At 44.6% G+C, this 16,624-nt stretch overlaps 1 protein-coding gene across 3 annotated transcripts in view; it reads left to right on the top strand.

Annotated features, from left to right (window-relative positions):
* Positions 1 to 16,624, top strand: part of ABCA5 (ATP binding cassette subfamily A member 5) — a 109,015-nt gene that overhangs the window by 64,316 nt on the left and 28,075 nt on the right. For all 3 annotated transcript variants that reach the window (XR_011359748.1, XM_069952645.1, XM_069952644.1), the window contains exons 12-19: positions 2,066 to 2,176; positions 5,067 to 5,242; positions 5,487 to 5,606; positions 7,176 to 7,314; positions 14,356 to 14,446; positions 14,532 to 14,671; positions 14,900 to 15,019; positions 16,124 to 16,322. Coding sequence is in view for 2 of the 3 variants with exons in the window: in XM_069952645.1 (XP_069808746.1) it covers positions 2,066 to 2,176; positions 5,067 to 5,242; positions 5,487 to 5,606; positions 7,176 to 7,314; positions 14,356 to 14,446; positions 14,532 to 14,671; positions 14,900 to 15,019; positions 16,124 to 16,322 (1,096 nt within the window). In the remaining variant the exon portion in view is untranslated. The remainder of the gene's footprint in view (positions 1 to 2,065; positions 2,177 to 5,066; positions 5,243 to 5,486; positions 5,607 to 7,175; positions 7,315 to 14,355; positions 14,447 to 14,531; positions 14,672 to 14,899; positions 15,020 to 16,123; positions 16,323 to 16,624) is intronic.

Genomic DNA, 16,624 nt, shown 5'->3' with positions numbered 1-16,624 from the left:
CTATGGTCTGCACTATGTTATACGATCTGTAGAACTCTTCCATACCGCAGCTATGATCTGCACTATGGGAAGGAGCCGTAGAGCTCTTCCATGCCCCAGCTATGGTCTGCACTATGTGATAGGAGCCGTAGAGCTCCTCCATTCCGCAGCTTTGTTCTGCACTATGGGTAGGAGCCGTAGAGCTCCTCCATGCCGCAGCTATGGTCTGCACTATGTGATAGGAGCCGTAGAGCTCCTCCATGCTGCAGCTATGGTCTGCACTATGTGATAGGATCTGTAGAGCTCCTCCATCCCGCAGCTGTGGCACACTTAGCTGCTGTGAGGATATGTAAGAGGAGTCTGGACATTAAAGTGTCACTGATGTTATAAAAAAAAGACATATCATACAGACATGTCCAAAGTTTTTATCAGTCCGGGTCTGAGTGCTCAGATCCGTACAGAGTGGGGAGAAGAGAGCAGCCGCAGTGTGTCCCTTCCACGCTCTGAGATAAAAATTTTTTTTTTTTTTTTTTTTTTTTTTTAAATCAGAGCGGAGAGTGGATGCGCTGCAGCATGTCTTCTCCCGACTCTGTACAGCCGTTAACACTCAGACCAGGAACGATCAAAACTTTTTACCTTTCTGCCTGTTTTTTATGACGACAAGTACATTTTAGGCATGTCTGTGCATACGTCCAATCTGCAAGGCTAAGAAAATCAAGGTCTCAACCTCAGTCCAATAGCACGTTAGGCCGGAACGTTCCCAGAAGGTGGCATAAATCACTGGGGGCTCCGGCCCCCAGTGTGACGATCTCCCCTCTCTTTATTGATTTTAATGGAGGCGCGTCACTGTCGTTTACATTTTTTTTTGCAAAAATCAATAGTAAAGCCAAAAGAGACTTTGTTATTGGGTTTATTATCTGCAAAAATGCATTTTTTTCATGAAAAAGCAGTTTGAAGCTATCCCCCTGTCTTCATGGTTATCTATGGAGAGGGGAGGGGTGGAGGGAGATGAGGCACCAAAACAGGACAACAAAGAGTTAATTTACAGCTACATCACAGGGCTATCTCCTCTGATGTCAGCACTGACCTCGCTGACCTCTGAATACTGGCTTTCACACAGGTCCTGCTGTATAATCCCCTCTCTGCTGGCGACTAATCTCCCTCCTCCCCCCTCCAAATGATGTAAAAGAGTCGAGATTTCCTGATAATGAGCAGTGAATGAGAGAGGAGGGAGTGGGGGCTGGGGAATGTATTTTTGAATGCAGATAATGGCAGATTTACCTAATAAACCCAAATACAAAGTTTCTTAAAATTGCCTGGACTATTGATTTCTGCAAAAAAATATATATGACAGTGACACTAAGTTTGGAAAATGCTGCTGTAGAGAATGTTTAGTTCTAGTCCGGCTCTCTGCTGCTTCTGGACATAGGAGACTATTATACACATGCATGGTAATCGCAATAACACAGGCGGGTTTACAGCTCTTATATGTAAATAATTGATGTTACATGATGTTTTATGCCCTTGAAAGGATTATTCTAGCTGTAGAAATTGATAGTCTGTCCTAAGACTAGACCTTAAAACTGTCCTTAGACCAGCAGGGGCCATGCCCGGGACTCTCCTCTATGAATTATAACTATAACTCCCTGCCTCATCACAGCCGAGTGTTCCTATGTTCTTTATGGGGAGGGGAATGGTTAAGCTGCCCCACCCTTTTGTTATAGGACAGATCTCTCTCCCAGAATAAAAGGGTGGGGCAGTGATTTTTCATAATTCCCAAATCTTATTTTCACCGACATTTTCTGTCGCTGGTCCGTCGGGAGAGCCCCTTATACTGACAAAATTATAGGTAGCCTGTGCAACAATCACTTCAACATGAAAAAAGAGGAAAAAAATGCAACGTTACCACAGAAAGGGAAAAATCAGGATTCAATGTGGTGTGAACCTTGCCTGGAACTTATTGGATATTACACCCCCTTTAAGTACACTTTAAGAATGACCTACACACATAGCGGGCACTAAGGGACTTGTGAACAATGCCGGCCTGCCTGACTAATGCCTGTGGCAATCTTGTCTCTTCCACTAGGGTTAACCTTGGATATATACGAAGGTCAGATAACCGCTCTGCTTGGCCACAGTGGCACCGGGAAAACAACACTGATGAATATTTTATGCGGACTCTGCCCTCCATCGGAAGGTGAGACATTCAAGATCAATGCAGCGTGATGCAGTATCAGTGTCGCAGCAGACAAGAGCCTCTGTGTTCTCCTCCTTTGCTTCACTACTGGGCAGTTACTTGTTTTCTGCTTTATGCATGCAGATAATCTATGTATGTATGCATACAGATTTATCTATATACTGATGCATGCATATAATCTATACACTGATCCATGCAGATTGATCTATACACTGATGCATGCAGATAGATAGTCAGTCTCTCTCTCTCTCTCTCTCTCTCTCTCTCTCTCTATATATATATATATATATATATATACATGCAGATGGATCTATACACTGATGCATGCAGACAGTTTATAAGGGGATGCATGCAGATTGATCTGTCCACAGATTCATGTAGATTGATCTATTCACTTATGCATGCAGATTGATCTATACACTGATGCATGCAGATTGATCTATACACAATTGCATGCAGACAGTCTATAAGGGGATGCATGCACATTGAGCTATACACTGATGCTTGCAGATAGTCTATATACTTATGCATTCAGATTGATCTATGCACAGATGCATGCAGACAGTCTGTAAGGGGAAGCATGCAGATCGTCTATACACTGATGCATGCAGATCGATCTATACACTGATGCATGCAGATTGATCCATACACTGATGCATGCAGATTGATCTATACACTGATGCATGCAGATTGATCTATACACTGATGCATGCAGTAGAGTCATCTGGAAGAATTCTTGCAGCAAGTCTATGTAAAGCTGTGGTTGTTAGGCAGTGGATCCCTAGCATCCCGGCTGTCACATCTGATGCAGCATCACAGTGATTCTCATTACAAATACAAATACAAATAATTCATTAGGGGAAAAGAGCCCAAAATTAGCTGTCAGCGTTCACAGCGTGCGGTACATGTTTTATGCCGGTAACATCTGCCGTATAACATACTAATCCACACTAGACATTGGATTATACTCAGCCTGTTTACTGCAGACATTAGTGCAGGGGCAGGGAACCTCCGCCATCCAGCTGTTGCAAAACTACAACTCCTATCATGCCTGGACATCCAAAGCTTTAGCTGGAGAGCCCAGGTCCCCTACCCCTGCATTAGTATGTCTTCTTCATATTGAGCCTGACCGCACTCCCTGTAACCTGACCCTGCCTGCATAGCCATGCTTACACTTGTTTATCCCTGAGAGAACCTGAGAGGCCTTTATAACTTATTTAATTCTTCCAGTACCCAGGGACGCCCATTCATTGCCTCTATAGAGAAGATCCATCTTTTCTTTAAAGGGAGTAATGAGCTTCGCTAAATTGTAATACCACACAAAACCTGAGGGGGGGGGGGCTGTTTTTGGAAGAAATTTATACAGATTTGTAATTTACTTCTATTTAAAAATCTCCTGTCTTTAAGTCCTTATCAGCTGCTGTATGTCCTGCAGGAAGTGGTGTATTCTTTCCGGTCTGACACAGTGCTCTCTGCTGCCACATCTGTCCATGTCAGGAACTGTCCAGAGCAGCAGTAAATCCCCATACAAAACCTATAGTATACAACTCAAACATAACTTTTCATATATTGCTGCCCATGGTGAGACTAACAATTTCTTCCATACTTGTTATTATCTATTCAGTCTCCTTCCCCCAGTTCTCAGCTGCTGCTTCCTGCTGAAGGCACAAAAATCTGTATGTGAGCCTCTCTCTCCGTCTCCCCCTCCTCCCCCCTCCCTTCTGAGACAGCAGATGTAAACAAGTCCCTGACTAGCTGTAGCTTCTTTGTAGTGCTGGGAGGGTTAGTCTGAGGTGAAGTTGCTGATAAACTCACTGTGATTGAGTATGGAAGGAATTGTTAGTCTCACCATGGGCAACAGCATATCGTTTGAGTGGAATACCCCTTTAATATTAGATCTATGTAAAAATAAAAATTCGATCAACTTTTTTTTTTTTTTCTTTCTTCATTAAAGTTTTCAATAGATCATCTTAAAATCCACATATGCAGCCATAATCAGATAATAGGTCTCGAATGAAGATTCAAATCCACGCCCTTTAACTAGTGAAGAACTTTTTGCTGATATTATGTTCCTCAGCCCTGAGTTCCTCCATTCTCATTAGGGAACCGAACACCTCAGCCCACGTGAGTCTAGGAGTTTAGGGCTAGTGGATTTCCACAACCTCGGGATCATTTGCCTGGTGGCCAGTAGACCCTTCTTAAAGTGTCACTGTCGTGAAATTTTTTTTTGCAGAAATCAATAGTCCAGGCGATTTTAAGAAACTTTGTAATTGGGTTTATTAGCCGAAAAATGCATTTTTATCATGAAAAATCAGTTTGAAGCTCTCCCCCCTGTCTTCATTGTTCTCCTATGGAGAGAGCTAAAGAAAAGACCAAAACAGGACAACAAAGAGTTAATCTACAAATCCCTCACGGGATATCTCCTGTGACAGTCACCAGTGACCTCCCTGAGCTCGGATTACAGCTGTCACCCAGCTCCGTGCCTGTAATCCTCTGTTATCTGCTTTCTGCTGCCGGCTAACTCCCTCCTTCCTCCTCCCCCCTCTCCCTAGAGCAGACAGGGAACGACTCCTGCAACAAGTCACAATTTTCAGAATTTTCAGAGTGGATGAAAAAGAGGAAGGAGGGGGGGACCTGGGAAAAGGCTTTTTACATGCAGATAATGGCAGATTTGGCTAATAAACCCAATTACAAAGTTTCTTAAAATCGCCTGGACTATTGATTTCTGCAAAAAAAAAAAATACGACAGTGACTCTTTAATCCTGGATACTGGGCCCGGTAGAATTGATAAGAGGGCCATCTCGGGTGTGAGGATGTGGCAGATAATCGCTCTATGTAATAGTTCCCCTGTCCTATTCTCAGGCTCTGACTGTACAATGTCTTCCTGTAGGCATAGCGTCTATCTATGGACACAGAGTTACCGATATCGATGAGATTCTGGACATTCGGAAGGTGATTGGAGTCTGTCAGCAATGCGATATCCATTTTGACGTTCTCACGGTGGAGGAGAATCTGTCTATCTTTGCTTCCCTAAAGGGAATAAGTGAAACCACCAAGGACCAAGAGGTACGGACCAGTTCATACCTGGACCGTTTTGTGCCATTTTTGAGATGTTTAATGACCAAAAAACATCTAAAATACACCCAGACAAGGCCGTTTTTCCCATTTATAATAATAGAACATCCCTTAGTTCCCATATCCCAGGGGTAGTGAACCATAGCTCTTGAGTTAAAGCTACGGCTGTCCAGGCATGATGGGAGTTGTAATGTGCTGATACGCTGTAATACCGCTGATTGTTTCTGTATTTCAGATAAATAAAGTTCTTCACGATCTGGATATGGAGGCAGTAAAGCACAACCAAGTGAAGAGGCTGAGCGTGGGACAGCGGAGGAAGCTGGCCGTGGCTATTGCTATTTTGGGTAACCCCAAGGTAATGTGCAGCATCCATTAATATTTCATTGCGGCTAATAGAGACATTGACTTTGGCCGGCTGTGTTCTGCACTTTATCTTTTATTAGAAATATCCTGAGTTGTTTTCATCAATACCGCAGAATATAAGGAACCATGAAGGTCGTCTTAACAGAAAAAGTGTGTGGCTTAGGCTGGGTTCACACTGCTGCTTTACAGTCTGTTTTTTTGCATCTGTTTTATGCAAAAATACTGATGAATAAACATACATGGAATTAAACTGAAGATTAGGTTAAACGGAATCTGTCAGCACCTGGGCTGGTCCCGAGGTGCTGACAGTGTAGTAAAGGTGTATGTCCCTTATTGTGTGTGGTCCGTTTCTGGTAGCCATCTGTGCAGTACATTTTTTTTTATTCTTGCCTGTAACTTGTAGCGGCGAGCTGTTTGTGCCGCACTTAGGCACGCCTCACCACCACTTCCTCCTCCCCGTTTGATTGCGGCCTGGCCTCCTTCTTCCTGATGAAGTTGCTGGCAAGGGCCATTCGCCTGGATCTGTCGGGTATTGCGTGCTCCTGCATCCCGAATCGCACATGCACCATAACGCAGATGAACGGCGCAACTGTGGGTACTGGCTTTAGGCCATCGCTACAGCGCATGTGCGATTCGGGACGCAGGAGCGCGCAATACCCGTCAGATCCAGGGCCCATGCGCATACTGGCTAGTTGGCGTGCTGCCCTTGCCAGCCACGGAAGCAAGAGGCCAGGCCGCAATCAAACAGGGAGGGATGGGCAGCAAACAGGGAGGAGGAAGTGGTGGTGAGGCGTACCTAAGTGCGGCACAAACACCTCGCCGCTACAAGTTACAGGCAAGAATAAGAAAAATGTACTGGAACATACACCTTTACTACACTGTCAGCACCACGGGACCAGCCCAGGTGCTGAGAGATTCCCTTTAAAGGGAATCTGTTACTAGATATATAGTGTCTTAAATAAGGGCAGCATAAACTAGAAACAAAAATGCTGAACGGTTCGGTGTATTACTTACATCATTCTGTTCAGCCGTTCTCCTAATATGCAGGAGAATAGGATTCTTGCCACACCTCTTATTCCACCCTACAGCTGCTGATTGACAGCTGACTGCTTATACACAGCATGGATAGATTACTGCCAATCAGCAGCTGGTGGGCGGAGTTTTCTGCTTCTCATGAATATCCAGGACTGCTGGGCTCATGCACATAATGGAGAGGACTACTTATTGTCCATGTTATTCAGAAGGAGATCTCTGGATCAGCTGCACAGAACTATATAAGGGATACATCATTCTGTTCAGCTTCTCTGTCACTAGTTTATACTACCCTTAGATGGGACGACAGACTGACAGAGTCTCTTTAAGATATATAGCCTCCCCCCAGTAACCAGCTTCATCACATCTGCTCCTAATGTCATACAATACTGAGCAGCTATAAGAAATAATTCTGCTCCTGAGTGAATGAAGCACGTCCTGTTCTATTAATGAGCGGCCACAGATGCCTGACATTACTGGGATGACGGTCCTTGTACATTGTGTCTGATACCTTTACTGCTTCCTGCAGGTGCTGCTCCTGGATGAGCCCACCGCCGGCATGGACTCCTGCTCACGTTATACCGTCTGGAATGTGCTAAAGAAGAGGAAAGCAAACAGTGTCATTGTGTTCAGCACTCACTTTATGGAGGAGGCGGACATCCTGGCCGGTAGGCGAGCAGCCCATCATACTATAGTAGAAGATATTAGTTATAAGATCACAATAGCTGGATGCCATGCAACACAGGGGTTGTTTACCAAAAGTTTCTTTCTTTCAAATTAACTGGTGTCAGGAAGTGCCAGAGATTTGTAATTTACTTCTAGTAAAAAAAATCTTCAGTCTTCCAGTACTTATCAGCTACTGTATGTCCTGCAGGAAGTGGCGTATTCTCTCCAGTCTAACACGGTGTTCTCTGCTGCCACCTCTGTCCATGTCAGGAACTGTCCAGAGCAGCAGCAAACCATAGAAAACCTCTCCTCCTCTCCAGAAAAGAGTACACCACGTCCTGCAGGACATACAGCAGCTGATAAGTACTGGAAGACTTGAGATTTTTCAATAGAAGTAAATACAAATCTGTTTCACTTTCTGGCAAATTGTAGATCAACCCCTTTTAATAGCATGTTTGCCATTCCATCAGACTATGTGGATTGCTGCAGATTCTGAAACTCAAATCCCCACAGAAAAGGAGGCTGTGCAGAGCAGATCTCTGGTGCCACCTGCTGGAGGTTAGGGTTCCTTTTTACTGAACATGACTGGGGACCTGCTGTATACAGTATATCCTTCTTCCCAGAATTCCCAGTTCAGCATGAATGGCCTGTCAGTCTACATAAGCCCTTATGACGCTTTCCACAAGGAGAAACATGATCCCTTTTATCACACACCGATTTACTGTACTGTATTATCTTTAATAGTGTGTCAGTCCATGGCTGCATCCACATGTAACTCCTACTGCCAGTGGGGGTGGCAGTCTGGTTGTAATGTCAGTTTTGATGGGTGTTAAAGGGGTACTCCGGTGAAAATGTTTTATTTTTTTATTTTTTTTCAAATCAACTGGTTAAAAAAAAAAAAAAAAAAAAAAAAGTTATATGGATTTTTAAATTACTTCTATTTAAAAATTTCCAGTCTTCCAGTACTTATCAGCTGCTGTATGGCCTTCAGGAAGGGGTATATTCTCCCCAGTGTGACACAGTGCTCTCTTCTGCCCCCTCTGTCCATGTCAGGAACTGTCCAGAGCAGGAGAGGTTTTTTATGGGACATGGAAAAATTACAACTCTCTATAACTTTCTGACAGCAGTCTGAGAACATAGCCTTTCTGTTTTCAATCCACTCCTGGTTTTGGGTGCAAAATACTAAACAAAAATACTGTGTGGGAGGCTGGAGCATAGCCTTAGGGTATAATGTACATGTTTATTTTGAATTCATTGTCAGGGGTTGGCAGCAGCCGCAGCGCTCGTCCTGAGCCATTGATCACCTTGCACTTGATTCCTGACAGGTTTTTCCTCCCAGTCAGATTTGGTTCTGTAGGAGGGTCGGGAGTCCCTGCTCCAATCTCGTTCTGGGGACGGGACTTCAGCCCCTATGTAACTACTACCCCTGCCATGTTCTAGTTGCCTGCTATAGCCTTCATGTGGAGTGACTAAGGCTGGGCTCACACTATGTTTTTGCAATCAGTTTTTTCATCTGTTTTTTTGCAAAAAAAAACAGATGAAAAACTGATGAAAAAACTCATGCAATTGTGAGCATCCATTTTGATCCGTTTTTCCATTGACTTACATTATAAAAAAAGGATCATAATGGATCAATTTTTTTTACGTACACAAATTCGTAGTCGACCTCATTTTTGTGTCTGTTAAAAAAAAACGGATGTTTTGATCCGTTTTTTTTTTTTTTTTTTTTATAATGGAAGTCAATGGAAAAATGGATGCACACAGTTGCATCTCTTTTTTTTATCAGTTTTTAATCCATTTTTTGCAAAACATGGATGAAAAAAACGTAGTGTAAACCCAGCCTAAGCTAGCTATTTCTTGCTATTGTTTAATACCTTGTTACTAGACCTTGGCCGTCGTTCTCCTGACTATCCCTCCGACCACTGACTTTGTACTTCTTTGTCCTATAGTTATTGCCCTCTATTATTGTGTATTTCTATTGTCTTGTCTGTGTCCTGTGTTTGCACTGATTTCAGAGCACTTGTAGTCTTCAGGTTGGGGCCAGCCTGTTAGGGACTCGGGTTCCCCAAAGGGCAGGGACAGTTGTTGGGATCAGTGTTAGGGCTTCACCTAGTCTATATATTCCGGGTGTCACTGACCTGTTCCTCACATACATGTTGCAGAGCTGTACACGGTAACCTGCCTCCTTGCTATTCCATAGCTGTGATTATAGCGTTCCTGGATGCCGTACCTAATGCCGGAGATGGGGTCAGGTTCGGCATCCACAAAAGCTGCTTAGTGCTAGAGAGGTCTGGGAGCAGCAACGTGTACAGTTCTGGCAGGACTGCGGCTCCTGAACTGCTTACACGGCCGTTCCCTGGGGAACATAACCACCAATGCTCACCCTTCCCCAGGGCTGTCCATAGCTGGATTGCTGCACCGGGACCCCCGCCGGCCTCCGGGATCATCTTCTCAGCCAGCTGATTGACAGCCCTCTCAGCCAGTCAGGGAGTGGGGCAGGACGTTGCTCCAGTCACTGATTGGCTGAGCAGGCTGTTCATCAGCCGTATCTTGACACCATCACAACTCGGGAGGGAATGCCTTCCGGCGGCGGGGGCGGCACTGGAAAAGGTAAGAGATCAGTGATGGTCATTTTCTCCCCTGCTGCCTGACAAACGTTTTTTATTATCGGACTTCTCCTTTAAGTTGCCACAAACAAACAGCATTTAAAGTGTAGCTTCCAGCACTTTTGCTTACCCGATAGTCAGTGAAGTCCACTCTGTGCGCAGGAGTTTGGGTATCCTTATGATAGAAATGCACCTGACCCCAATTGGATCAGAATGGGGAGGATGGGTCGTGCACATGTTCGCCACGTTTTGTTCATTACTATGAATTCCAGCCACAGAGTATATGTCCCCACCAATCGGTCAGCGGACGTGCTGATAGGTAGACTTCATCAATTTGTACAGAGAAGTAGAAACGTCCAACATCCACAACCCAGTGTGAACACAGCCCTATGGGCTCAATGTGAACTGTAGACAGGGGAGATGGAGTCACTGGGTGATGGATTGTAGCAGTCTCCCTCCCCCGAGTATCTGTACACCGTCTGCTGAGTACATGTGGGCACTCTGATCCTCAGATGTTGCTGCCTCATCACCACATCCATCATGTCATAGACTCCAGTTACTTCTGGGCACGAGGAGCATGAAGATGTGTCCTCATGCCACCCCGGGAGATCTGCGTCAGCTCTCTCCTCTTAAATCTGATCATTAGGATCACACTCCGGTGCTGGTGAAATGATCTGCAGCTCGCTCACATCTGATCCGCAGACACATCTCAGTTCCGGCATCGGCCCAGGCCTCCACTCACAGGGGCCCCCAGTCGTGTGTGTATACAGCTCTATAAAGGAAAGGTTCTAAAACTTTGCATTAGACTTTTGTTTCTAAGGTGCTGTTTTCAGGGGTCTGATCACTGTCAGTGTGTGGTCACATGACAGCAATGGGAAAGGTTCAGCACGGACCAGGTAGTGAGAATCACAAAGCTGTGCAGGAGGACAGTGACAGTGACTTTTCTATACAGCAGTGTGTATAGCTGAGTGTGAGTACAGGCACATTATAGCAGGTATGGAGAGGATGGGAAACACAAGGGCTGACAGAGACTGCATGAAGGAATGAGCAGGGCAGATGTGGGCACATAGAGGGGCTACAGCTATGGAGAGATTACCTCCACAGTTCTGTCCTCTGATGCAAGCCCCAGCCGGCAGTGGATCTGTTATGACTTGGAAAATGAGGGAGACTTTCTGGGTCAGATTACAGGGCTGTAGACCCCGCTATGCAGACCATGCCCCTCCCCACTCCCCCTCCCACCCAGTACAGGGAGCTCTTACACCAAAGCAATGCTCTTACACCAAGTCACAATTTTGTAAAACTGTGAGCAGATTGATGCAATCACACATATGGGATCTGCTGCAGACTGATGCAATCACACATCCAGGATCTGCCGCAGACTAATGCAATCACACATATGGGATCTGCTGCAGATTGATCCAGGATCTACTGCAGACTGATGCAATCACACATCCAGGATCTGCTGCAGACTGATGCAATCACACATATGGGATCTGCTGCAGACTGGTGCAATCACACATACGGGATCTGCTGCAGACTGGTGCAATCACACATACGGGATCTGCTGCAATCTTCAGCAGATCCCGTATGTGTGATTGCATCTGTCTGCAGCAGATCCTGGATGTGTGATTGCATCAATCTGCAGCAGATCCCATATGTGTGATTGCATCAGATTGCAGCAGATCCTGGATGTGTGATTGCATCAATCATCAGCAGATCCCGTATGTGCGATTGCATCTGTCTGCAGCAGATCCTGGATGTGTGATTGCATCAATCTGCAGCAGATCCCATATGTGTGATTGCATCAATCTGCAGCAGATCCCATATGTGTGATTGCATCAGATTGCAGCAGATCCTGGATGTGTGATTGCATCAATCTGCAGCAGATCCCATATGTGTGATTGCATCTGTCTGCAGCAGATCCTGTGTATGTGTAATTGCATCAATCTGCAGCAGATCCTGGATGTGTGATTGCATCAATCTGCAGCAGATCCTGTGTATGTGTAATTGCATCAATCTGCAGCAGATTCTGTGTATGTGTGATTGCATCAATCTGCAGCAGATCCTGTGTATGTGTAATTGCATCAATCTGCAGCAGATCTTGTATGTGTAATTGCATCAATCTGCAGCAGATCCTGTGTATGTGTAATTGCATCAATCTGCAGCAGATCTTGTATGTGTAATTGCATCAATCTGCAGCAGATCCTGTGTATGTGTCATTGCATCTATCTGCAGCAGATCCTGTGTATGTGTAATTGCATCAATCTGCAGCAGATCCTGTGTATGTGTAATTGCATCAATCTGCAGCAGATCCTGTGTATGTGTGATTGCATCAATCTGCAGCAGATCCTGTGTATGTGTGATTGCATCAATCTGCAGCAGATCCTGTGTATGTGTAATTGCATCAATCTGCAGCAGATCTTGTATGTGTAATTGCATCAATCTGCAGCAGATCCTGTGTATGTGTAATTGCATCAATCTGCAGCAGATCTTGTATGTGTAATTGCATCTATCTGCAGCAGATTCTGTGTATGTGTGATTGCATCAATCTGCAGCAGATCCTGTGTATGTGTAATTGCATCAATCTGCAGCAGATTCTGTGTATGTGTGATTGCATCCTTGAACTAAAAAGTATAGAAATGTCTGTAAAATAAGTGTCCCTCTTTGGCCATCCAGAATGTTGGTAGTTATGGTAAGTGTGTGCTCTGCTGCGCTGTTCTCTCCCGCACAATGTATGTAATGGTAAATGGAGCGTACATAGCCACCAGTAAGGGTCCATTTACACAGAAAGAATATGTGACAGATTATCTGCGAAAGATTTGAAGCCAAAGCCAGAAACATAAACAGAGAGCAGGTCATAAACGAAAACCTAAGATTTCTCTTCTTTTCATATCCATTCCTGGCTTTGGCTTCAAATCTTTGGCAGATAATCTGTCAGATAATCTTTCTGTGTAAATGGACCCATATAACCAGGTTCGTGCACATAACATGCAATCAGCCACAACAAGGGTTTTCTCTTCCATCATTTACTCTTTGGCCCTTTTCCCAATCCGAGTATTAGGATGGAGCATTTCCATGAAGACTCATTCAGCCAATGTAAGGGAGCCTTGAGGCCATCATGTTCTTACACAGCAAAACTGACAATTTGCTTTGCTGTAAATATGTAAACTTTCCAGAAACAGCTCCCCTCTGTCCTCAGTTTGTATGAGGTATTGCAACTCAGTTCCATTGAACTGAAAGAAGGTGAATTGTAATACATCATACACATAGATAACAAATACATAGCTGCTTTCTTCCAGAAACAGCGCCCCAGTCATCCTCAGGTTATGTGACACCTGAATTCCATTTATTTTAATGGGAATGGAGCTGCAATACCACACACAAGCTGAGGGCCACAGTGGTGCTGTTCCTAGGAGAAAAAAAACAGCTTTGTTTTTTTTAATCCTAGACAACCCCTCTAATGTAGTCTGTCCTATGTATTTGTCGCCTTCTTGTAAAAAAAAAAAAAAAAGGATGTATACCATGGGGCACTGCAGCGTGCTTTAATTCATTTTAAAGGGGTAATCTTTTTCTTTCAGACCAACTGGTGTCAGAAAGTTATATAGATTTGTAATTTACTTGTATTAAAAAAATCTCCAGTATTCCAGTACTTATCAGCTGCTGTATGTTCTGCTGGAAGTTGTGTATTCTTTCCAGTCTGGAGAGCAGGAGACGTTTTTTATGGGGATTTGCTGCTGCTCTGGACAGTTCCTGTCATGGACAGAGGTGGCAGCAGTGAGCACTTTGTCAGACTGGAAAGAATACACCACTTTGCTCGAATTTATATGATAATCATTTTGTGTAAATACAGACTACGATCAAACGATTAACAAGAAATCGTTTATCGTTCATTTGGTGCTGACACCAAAATCATTGCTAATCGTCTAGTGTTAATGCACATGGTTCCTGTGCCGGGATCAGATGGAGTAAACTATCATAGTAACAATGGTAACTAACCACTGTCCTTCTGTGTAATATGGGGAACGATTTCAGGTTAACAGTAATTAATCTAGTTTGAAATTGTTAATCGTTAAAAATTTCTTAGGGTGTTCTCCTCTTGGAATGTAGAGTGGTTACAAAGAGTGTCTCTCCCCCTGGAGGACCTGTCCTGTATTTCACTAACAGTCCACCCATGTGAATGGGCTTTGTGTAATGCTTCATTTCACCTGTGGTGGCGCTGCAGACAAAGCTGAACACTTGGGTTACTCCACAGATCGCTGATCGCTGCAGCGGGATATTATGTGTAACAACCTGCGCACCAGCTCGGACAACACGTTATTAGAGCAGGTCATACTCTGAATGTGTCCTCCATCCACTGACAGCCAGCAGAGTACTGAGCAGAAGACTTACCCAGGATCCAGAACGTAACCTTCTCTCTTTATGTTTTTCCCGTTTCAGACCGAAAAGCCGTCCTATCACAAGGAACACTGAAGTGCGTCGGCTCCTCCCTCTTCCTTAAAAGCAAATGGGGTGTAGGCTACCGACTCAGGTACTTCAGCTTCTTTGAGTCTTTTTTTGTGTTTTATTGTGTTTTTTTTCCCCCAGTAACCAGAGACAACTCTGTGTCTCCTCAGTATGGACATAAAGCCGTCTAGTAACGTGGAAGCAATATCCTCACTGATCTCTCAGCATATCCCAAGGGCAACGTTAATGCTGCAGACTGAGAATTCCCTCATCTACGCCTTACCATTGAAGGATGTGGACATATTCCCAGGTACCCTAAGAATGTATGGGCCAATAGTGTGCCGGTATGGTGAGACATTCGGCAGGGTTCCACATGGTTCACTCTGGGCTCTGCTGCTGGGCCCTCCATGGTCTGGGGGATGTGCTTACATTGGTGGATGCCCATAGATTGGAGGAGAGAGTTATCAAAGGACCCCGGCCAGTAAGGACACCTCCTCCTCTGAACTCCTACATTACATCATATATGTTTGTGTTTCAGGATTATTTTCTGCGCTGGACAATGACTGCAGCTTAGGTGTGGTGACCTATGGAGTTTCCATAACCACCCTGGAAGACGTCTTCTTCAAGCTGGAGTTGGAGACGGATGTTGATCAGACAGGTAAGGATGGGCTTTTGCTTCTGCCGTATTTACTTCTGTGGGCAAAGAGGTTGCCAGACACATCGTAGATCTGTAGCTGCCTTGTATACAACTTAAGATACACTATAGATACACCTCCATAGTCCTGCTCCACTACACCACCATCTACCATCTGCTCTATAGCCCTACATTACGGCACCTCTATTACACATCAGCTCCATACTCCTACTCTATTACATCGCCATCACCTCCATAGTCCTACTCTATTACATCGCCATCACCTCCATAATCCTACTCTATTACATCGCCATGACCTCCATAGTCCTACTCTACTACATCTCCATCACCTTCATAGTCCTACTCTATTACATCGCCATCACCTCCATAGTCCTACTCTACTACATCTCCATCACCTTCATAGTCCTACTCTATTACATCGCCATCACCTCCATAGTCCTACTCTACTACATCTCCATCACCTTCATAATCCTACTCTATTACATCGCCATGACCTCCATAGTCCTACTCTACTACATCTCTATCACCCATCAGCTCCATAGTCCTACTCTACTACATCTCTATCACCCATCAGCTCCATAGTCCTACTCTACTACATCTCCATCACCCATCAGCTCCATAGTCCTACTCTACTACATCTCCATCCACCATCAGCTTCATAGTCCTACTCTACTACATCTCAATCAGCTCCATAGTCGTACTCTATTACATCTCCATCACCCATTACCTCCATAGTCCTGCTCTTCTACATCTCTAACACCCATCAGCTCCATAGTCCTGCTCTTCTACATCTCCATCCACCATCAGCTCCATAGTCCTACTCTACTACATCTCCATCAGCTCCATACTCCTGCTCTTCTACATCTCCATCCACCATCAGCTCCATAGTAATAGGCTTGTTAGGGTAATAGCCCTTGTTTAGGGTTACGTCCCCTCTCGGCACAGAGATGCTTACTGTCTTGAATGACCAGATGACCAGTCATATCATATCTGACCATGTTTTACCATGACTTTTATGAGACGGAAAGACTCCTATTCAGTGACTTGTATTTGGTGTCTATGCCAGATCTCTATTTGTGCCTTCCCTGACGCTATTACTCTGCACAGATCACAGCATTTTCACACAAAGAATTGAAGACGATGGTAAATGGAAATCCACAGAGGAGATAGACCAAGGGTTACTGACCATGCCCGAGTCTCACCCCTGCACTGTCAGCGGCAAGGCATTATGGAGGCAGCAGGCCGCCACCATCGCCAAGTTACACTTCCGGAATCTACACCGAGAAACTAAGTCCGTGCGATATGTGTGAGTACCTGCAGGGTCTAATACAGCTGTAGGATAGAAGGTTTGGGGGAGAAAGGTTTAGTTTGAGTGGAATACCCCTTTAAAGAGGTGTTCTTATCTTATAAAGTGGTGGTGGCGATCTGTAGGAAATGTCAACACTTTGGGGGAGAGATTTATCAAACATGCAAACCAATCAGATTCCACTTTTCATTTTCCATAGTCTGTGAGGAATGAAAGGTGGACTCTGATTGGTTGCTAGGGGCAACAGAGCCAGTGTCACTTTACACCATGTTTGATAAATCTCCCCCTATATGACCAGCCAG

The sequence above is a fragment of the Dendropsophus ebraccatus genome, chromosome 14 (genome assembly GCF_027789765.1).
Source record: "Dendropsophus ebraccatus isolate aDenEbr1 chromosome 14, aDenEbr1.pat, whole genome shotgun sequence".
NCBI lineage: Eukaryota > Metazoa > Chordata > Amphibia > Anura > Hylidae > Dendropsophus > Dendropsophus ebraccatus.
This window is presented reverse-complemented; position numbering and strand designations above follow the sequence as displayed.